The sequence below is a fragment of the Benincasa hispida genome, chromosome 9 (genome assembly GCF_027475165.1).
Source record: "Benincasa hispida cultivar pf3 chromosome 9, pf3_genome.v1.1, whole genome shotgun sequence".
Taxonomy (NCBI): domain Eukaryota; kingdom Viridiplantae; phylum Streptophyta; class Magnoliopsida; order Cucurbitales; family Cucurbitaceae; genus Benincasa; species Benincasa hispida.
Window position 1 is genome coordinate 96658927 of NC_143486.1, and position 8340 is coordinate 96667266.

At 28.6% G+C, this 8340-nt stretch overlaps 1 protein-coding gene across 1 annotated transcript; it reads right to left on the reverse strand.

The window, feature by feature from the left end:
- Positions 1 to 4624: 4624 nt before the first annotated feature.
- On the reverse strand, positions 4625 to 6472 carry LOC120084989 (transcription factor-like protein). The gene is made up of 2 exons (XM_039040804.2): positions 6044 to 6472; positions 4625 to 5000 (listed from the first exon to the last, which is right to left on the reverse strand). The coding sequence occupies exons 1-2, from the start codon at positions 6470 to 6472 to the stop codon at positions 4719 to 4721; spliced, it is 711 nt and encodes a 236-aa protein (XP_038896732.1). The 3' UTR covers positions 4625 to 4718.
- Positions 6473 to 8340: the final 1868 nt, after the last annotated feature.

An 8340-nucleotide genomic window follows, 5' to 3' on the forward strand; every position in this document is an offset into this window, starting at 1 on the left:
AAGATAATGAATATGTTTAAATTGAATGTTTAAATTTAGATTATATATGTGAATAATTCGATTTATATTTATTTATTTCTATTAAAAAATTAATTAGCTTTTTTAGGCCAAAATTTGAGTAATTTATCTTTAAATTCAAATTGTCATATAAAACTAATCATAATAAAAATGGTGCAGGGATAGAGAATGGCATCCTCGACCCCATCTGATTCGGTGGACATCTCTACTTCCAACCATTATTTTATAAGCTCAATCAAATCCTTAATTAATTTGAAACAAAAAATTAGAATTCCATTCTTTTGCTTGAAAATCTAAAACCATTCTCGGAATGGAGATAAAAATAATAAAAATAATAAAAAATAATAAAAATAGTTTTTTTTATAAGATTATTATTTTTTTAAAAAAAAATGGTGACTGCTCTAAACAAAAGTTTGTGTGGAAAGATAAGCATACAAGTATCTGACGACAGCATGATTACCGCGTCATGACACGTGGATAAAATCAACGGCTGCATGCTCGAAACGTTTCATCTCAACATTATTCTTACTTTTAGATATTATTTCCCAAACACAAAAGTTCGACGGTTAAAAAAAAGGTAAAATTGGAATTATATGGTAGTTTTTAAAAATATTCATGACAATGTGTTACTTTAAAAATGTTTAGAAAAATAGTATAGTTTTGCAATAATTACATTGTCTCTATTCTCTTTTCTTCCGATTTTCAATAATCTCCACTCATGACTTACATTTTTTTTCTCGTCCTCTTTCTTAAACCATTAGGTTAATTCAAAAAATTTAAATTGAACTATTTCACACACACATATATATATAAAGATAACTTATATTTCAATAATTACTAACTACTAATTTAAATTGGTAACATTTATACACATAAAAACTCAAATTAGTAATATTACAATTTTATACTTGATTTGAGTTTTGTTTCCATTTGGTCCATAGACTAAATGATTTACATTTTTAATCACAATTAATCTAAAATTCAATTTTAAAAGTGATGAAAAATAGTGAAACTTAATTAATTATAATTCGTTTAATTAATTTAAATTTATTAGCGTACATTAACACTAAAGACAAAAAATGAGTATGGAATGAAAATTGAATGTTAAAAATATAAATTTTGAAATCTAGGGACCAAATTAAAAGAAAACTCAAATGTCAAAGGTAAAATTGTAATATTTTAAAACCTATGGACTTATTTATTTATTTTGATTTCAATAAATTTTCAAACTTTAATTTTAACCAAAATATCATTATTTACTTTCAATGATAAAACAAAGTATTTAATATGGTATTTTTTTTTAAAAAAAAATATTTAATAGTTTAAATGTGAAATTACCTACGATCTCCCTATATTCATCGTCAACTAAAAGGGGTTAGAGAGGAAATCAAATGAATGGTAATCCTATAATCAATCACTAAAATAGGCTAAAAGGGAAATCAAATGTTTCTTCTCCATGGTCCCTTTAGATAGCATAGATAGATAGAATAGATTATTATTATTATTATTTCCTATAGAATTAGAAAAGAAATACAATGTTAATTAAAATGTATTATCAATACAATAACTTAATGTTTCCCATTGGTTCGGGTTGGTTCGGGTTATTTGAACTAAACCCATAAAGTTTTCATCTAATATAATTAATAATTTAATTTAAATCATATTTAAATGAACATCTCTCACATAACTTATAGTTTTAATTCAATTAAATCAAATTAATTAATAATTAATTAAATATCACAATTTAATTTAACCTACATGCGAGTCATATTAAATTATATTTACCTCTGTATCTTTATGTATTAGTGGTCCTCTTATGAACAACCTTTTATGGCACTACAAGAAAAAATGACTCTCCCGACACCTAAAACAATTGTTGGAATATCAGTCGTTGATAAAGAGACCATTTCCTGATAAAGTAAGAAGGTCGGGAGTTCAGACTAATTCCCGACGGGCATAGTTAAGCATCGGGAGTTCTTTAGGACTCTCAACGCGTACTTTTGACTCGTCGGGAGTTCTACGAATTATTTAATGTGTATGGGAGACCATCGGGAGTTCCCAATTAAATTCCAACCCCTCGTCTTTTTCCCTAAATTTGCTCATTATCTCCCTTTTAAATCCTCTCGGGCCAGTGAGAGGGTAGGGGCTTTTGATCAATTTTCGACGATTTCTAGAGTCGGAAAATGGGTGTTTTCTTGGAGTATGGTCAAACTATTAAACAGAAACCCTCTCGGACCAGTGATAGGGTAGGGCCCCTTTGTTCAAGTCTCAGAGACACCGCTTAAGGGAACAATCATCTACTTACCCTAAAGTCGAGAATGAATGAAATCCATCTTGTATTATTATGTTCCTAACTCCCCACTTGATCTTATTCCAAAATGGTATACATATAGACTCTTTAGGCACCCCGTATGATAAATATAGATGTAAAAAATATAGAGTGAAATCCAAAATGATAAACACAGAAGTGTATGCGTAAAAAATACTATATACATTTTAAACACACTAAAAAAAAGGCTTATTAAACACAAAAGTGAAATTGTATAAATTCTTAGATACTTTACAAAATGTTAAAAAACACTTTTGATCCCTAAACTTTCATGAAAGTAACAATTTATTCTCTAAACTTTGGTTTATAATGATTGAGCCCTATACTTTTATTTTTGTAATAATTTAACCCTTTAATTTAATATGTAATAATTTGATTCTTGTATTTTCAAATTTGTAACAACTTAGTCCCTCACATAGAAAAATTCATCAAAATTAGATGTCAAATTTTATTAATTTATTATGTAGATATTTTAGTATATAAAAACATCGAGTCTTTAATTTGTTCATCGGTTTATTTATGCAAAAAATCTTATTAAATCTTAACACTAATTTCTACGATAGGGACTAAATTATTACAAAATTTAATACACAGGAAACTAAATTATTACATAATATAGTTTATGACAAACCAAAGTTATTGACTAAATTATTACTTTTATCAGAATTTATAAATTAAAAGTGATTTTTAACCTTTTATAAAATTTGGAGATCTATTAAATATGAACCTTTAACTGCTTTATGCATTTATTTGATACAAATATAAGAATGGAGTGTGTAATATATATTGCTTGAAACCAAAAATTAATTACAGTTTTGGATGGTTGAAATTAAGTTGAAATATAATTATCATAAACGATAAAGAAAATTCAAACGAAGAAAATAAGGGTATTTAGGTTATTTCGTTCATGAAAGGTTGCTCCACATGAACTCCATCCAAAAATCCAATTAGGAAAAAAAGAAGAAGAAGAAGAAGAAGAAGAAGGCGAACTTGCGACCTATTTCATGCACAACTTTACCATCTGCCACAAAATCGACAGGTCTGACACGGCAGCCAATTTTTTTTTTCCTCTTATCTCTCTTCTCAAGAAAACAACCATATTTCCATGAATATTTTGTAAACAACTATACTTTTCTAAATATTTTTTTGAAATTCGTTAAAAAAATGCTGGTTCTTTTAAAGCAAAATAATAAACATGAATTTTCTATTTATAAAATAAACTTATTTAATTAAAAAAATATATAATCAATTTAATATTTCAAGCACATTTTCCAAAATTTAATTTAATTAACAAATAAAACAGTTAATTTAATTTGTATATTTTAAAGCATTTTCTAACCGTCCTCAAGTTCATTTTTCATATTTTTTATGCATCATTTTTGTAAGATATTCGTAAATAATTTTCTGGCTATTACAAACATAATTTTCTAACTTCTTTTTTTAATTTCACAAACATATAGCGGTTAAAAACTAAAAAACTAACAGAAATAATTCTAAAGAAAACCGATAAATAATTTAAACATAGCTCTGGAAGAAAAAAAAAATATTCAAATAAATAAATAAATAAAATAATTAACAAAATTAAAATACTTGATAACCAACAAGCCACAACAAGCATAGCTTGTTTGTGTTCAAATCAACATCCCTACATGTTAATTAATGATCACGAGGGTACACATAAATTGTGTTAAAAAGATACTTTTTAGATCAATTCAAAAATTGATTAAATTGACAACCCAGAAGACTCAAATAAAATTTTATTCTTAAAATTCAAGTTAGATTGGATTGCCTGCTTATATTTACTTTTACTTTTTAATTAAAACAAAGACAAATATCATAAAAATTTTAAAAAATATATATATTAAAACTTCACAAATTATACAACAAAATTATCAAACTTTAAACAGAAAACTATATATATAATCAAATTTTGATTAAATTTTTTTTAACCAACCCATGACTCAACCCAATCAATAAGGAAAAAAAAAAACTTAACCCAACCTAATCCAAAAACAAAACTAACTCAATTCAACCCTTATATTTTAGATTGGATAATCTGGTAATTAGAAAAGAAAAGAAAGACTAAACCCTAATTAAGCTAAATTAATAACTAAATGATATCTAATAATTCTTCTCTCAGGAAGCATTAAGTAAATGTTTAAGAGATTTCAAAGTTTATGTCCGCCACCAGAAGAACTAGTTCTATATCATATTAGATTATAGGGTATTGTTTTTCAAAAAAAAAAAAAAAAAAATCTAAAAATAGGATGTTGAATACAAAGCACTAAAAGTTGGGAGAGACCTTTTTTTTTTAACCCATATATCAAAATAGTTGCACACACAATGGACTAAGTTTAGCTTATTCTCTGTATTATTGGTCTGGATCATGGCCACGACGACGGTCCTGATCGAGTCCCCATCCCCGAACACCGAACTGGAGCTCGGTGGCAGCTATGAGGAACTCGATGGCCTGCTTGGGCGTGAGAAACTCCACCACTTTCTGCACTGTCCTAAGGCGGAGATCGTCGGCTTTCTTTATAATGCTGACCAGACCTTCAACCCTCCCCGTCATCTCCGCCCTAGCTCCGATCAGCTCGCTCACGTCGTCCTGCCACTCCGATAGCTCTTCTGTTATCGCATTCTCCTCCTCCACCTACATCACACATCATCCATTGCCCCTAAAATACACCCCCAAATTTTCTTTGACAAATATTCATAACCTCAGATTTTAACCAAACAAAACAAAATAACATCATACAATCTAACTCACAATTTAATCCATAAATTTTGATTTATAACAATAAAGTTTCTATATTTTGATTTTGTATCAGTTTGGATTCATCAAAATTAAATGTCGAATTTTTACTATTTAATAAAAATTGGTTAAAATATAATTTTGATCCCAGTTCAATTTCAATTCATATGCTTTCAAATATGTAATTTTAGTCTAAATTTAGTGCTAATATTAGTTTATTTTCATTATTTTTTACTTTTTATTAACATTTTTACTCTTAAATTTTAAAAATATATTAAAATATTATGTTTCTTTGCATGAAAATTATTCATGATTATCAATTTTGATCAAAATTAAAATTATTTAAAATTTAGTAAATTTAAGCTAAAATTGGGCCTTGATCAAAATTAAAATTATTTAAAATTTAGTAAATTTAAGCTAAAATTGGACATTTGAAGGCTCACTAAAGTTCAACAAAATTTAATGTACAAAATCAAAAAATATTTAACAAAAAAAAAAAGACTGCAACTCATTATTCTTAAAAATAAGATCTATTCATATGGAGGGAGCTAAAACTTTTGTGATCTTTTAATTTTTCCGACATGAGTTTCTAAACAGATGTGAAATTTTAATTATCTAAAACTGACCATTTAATCCTAAACTGTGATTTATAATCTTATAGTCATTGTATTTTTTTAATAAATTTTAATTAAATTTTGTACTTTACATGAAGATTAAATGTCAATTTTTTATTATTTAAAATATTTAGACAAAGAACTTTCAATCTTAAGCATAATTTTTAAAAGCTGAGCGATTAAATTATTATAAAATTAAAAATCGAAATAGTTACCGGGCCTAAGTTATTGTTACTTTATAGTGAAGACGATGATATTAAAAATATAATAGAGGTAAATATAAAAGAAGTGATTAAAAAACAAAATAGTTATGAGATGGAGATTTACGGTTTGACATTGGAGCTCGCTAACACGGCGAAACTGGGAAGGGGAGAGATCGCCGAGGTCACCGGTGCGAAGACCGCGGAGAATATCGACGATGCGTGATTCAAAGAGGATGGAGGATTCAGAATAGATAAGATGAAAAGTAGTAGTAGGGCGCCATCCAGCGATCCAGTGAAGGGATCGTTCGAGAGAGGTAGCCCACGGCGCGGAGAACACGGAAAGAGGGTCACGCTCCGCCGCAATCGACTTCACCCGGTAGTAATCAGAGTAGTGGGACATCACGGTCTCCACAAGGCGGAGGTGATCGGCGGTAGAGGCGGCGTTGTGTTGGTTGTCTTTGGTGGTGGTGGAGAGCTGGTCGATGAGGCGGTGGAGGTGGTCGAACCAGGTGGCGTAAAAGCTCGGGAAGTCGAATCCGCTGCTGGTGCTCATTTGGGTATACCACATTATTATTCTACTCACATCTCGACTATTTGGAAGAGTTGAGTGAATATTAGGTACAAGTACAACAAAATTATATAACCAAAAAAAAAAAAAAAAGTCTATATATATATATATATATATATATATTTATATATAGCTTTTCAGTTTAATTGCCACGTGGACTGCTTACGTGGAAGAAGGATTGCTAAGCGTGTCCCCTTGGCCGCAATGTTTAATTTTTCAAACTCCCATCATTTTCGGTCCTTGTCTATTTCCGCTACTTTTACCACTTTTTCGCCTCTTTATATTTATTTTTATTTTTATTTTTTACTTTTTTTTTAGATATTACATGACCACAATAAAATATCTAATAACAAGATGGTTGGTGATGACCAATGATGATGGGAGAGCATTGAAGTTTTTGTTGACATGGTGATATTTCTACACTTCTATATGTTTGATATTGATTTGAGATATTATTTTTATTACATCGTACAAAAGTTCACGAAACATAAAAAAAAATAAAAATAAACGACAAATATAAATATAATATAAATAATAGATATGTTAACTTATTTTTCATTCGCATCTATAATTTAAACCTTGTTAATATATTTCGTTCTATAACTAGATATTATGTTAATTTTTATAACAACAAATGGTATTTAAATTTTTTTATGGTATCAAATTTATAATTTTATTAACGATGGGCTTTGAATTTGGTAGAATCAATAGACCTTGAGTCGATTATTTGAAATTCGAGTGTCACTTCTTCCGATTTGTTAGTATATACATCACTATTGAAGATGGTCTTTGAGTGGGCCCCTTCTCCCCTTGTTCCTTCAAGATGAATGTAGATATGTCTGTCATTGATAGTGATGTAAATTTTGAGGCTATTGTTCGTGACTCTTGTGGTAATATACTACTTTCTATGAAAGATTAGATACTTTTGGTTGGTTCTGTTGAACTTACTAAAGCTATATCTTTCCATCAAGGTAATTCTAAATCCCTTGAAGTAGACAACGTCTTCCCTCTCTACGCAGAAATATATCCTTGTTGAAATGCATTGAATCTGTTTGTTGGTGCTTTGAACAACCAAGACCGGGGTTCAGGGGCGGGGCGCCCTGATGGGGATTTGGGGGCAACGCCCCCAAAACCTTTTTCAGAATTCGTATTCTCTCTAATAATATCGTTCTCCCTCTGCCTATGGATGTAGCTAACACACTGTTAGTGAACCACGTATATCTGTGTGTCGATTTTCTCTATTTCAACGTTCCTTTTTGTGTTCTTTCATTGTCGATTTCGTAACAATTCTCTCATAGTTTGGAGTCTCTTAGCAAGAAAAACTTGCTATGCTAATGAGGCACAATCTTTTGTTGATTTCAATTGTGATTTGTTACATCGTAGTTCAATCCAAGACTTCCTATTTGCCAATCACAAATGCAGTCACTCACGTTTTGGCTTCTTACATGCTCGTAGCGTTATGTTCTCATTGATTTAAAGACCATTCTTCATGTGTGGATTTTGTTATTCATTCGCATAGTTTTGTTCCTTAATTTCAATTTCCCTAAACTTTCCTTATTACTTAAAGAAAAATAATGATAAATTCTATATATTTATGAGACATTAATTAAAAAACACTTCAACAAATAGATCTAAATTAATTTTATCATAATAATTTTAAAAAAATTAATCAATGGATCATAATAGCTGTATAATTTATAATTTAATAAATAATTACAATAAGTTATATTTAATTTATTAATAGTTTCATTAAATACATAATTACATTAATCTAGTATTTTTCATTAAAATAAATTAATTTTTATATACAAAATATATCAATTTTTACTCTAAATTTTTTATTTCAGTTAATA

Bases quoted from the DNA above. Each gene is read 5' to 3' on its own strand.
- LOC120084989 (XM_039040804.2), bottom strand. From the start codon at position 6,472: ATGAGCACCAGCAGCGGATTCGACTTCCCGAGCTTTTACGCCACCTGG. The intron at 5,001-6,043 runs GTAAATCTCCAT...TGTGTGATGTAG, and splicing joins GCGAGCTCCAATGTCAAACC to GTGGAGGAGGAGAATGCGAT.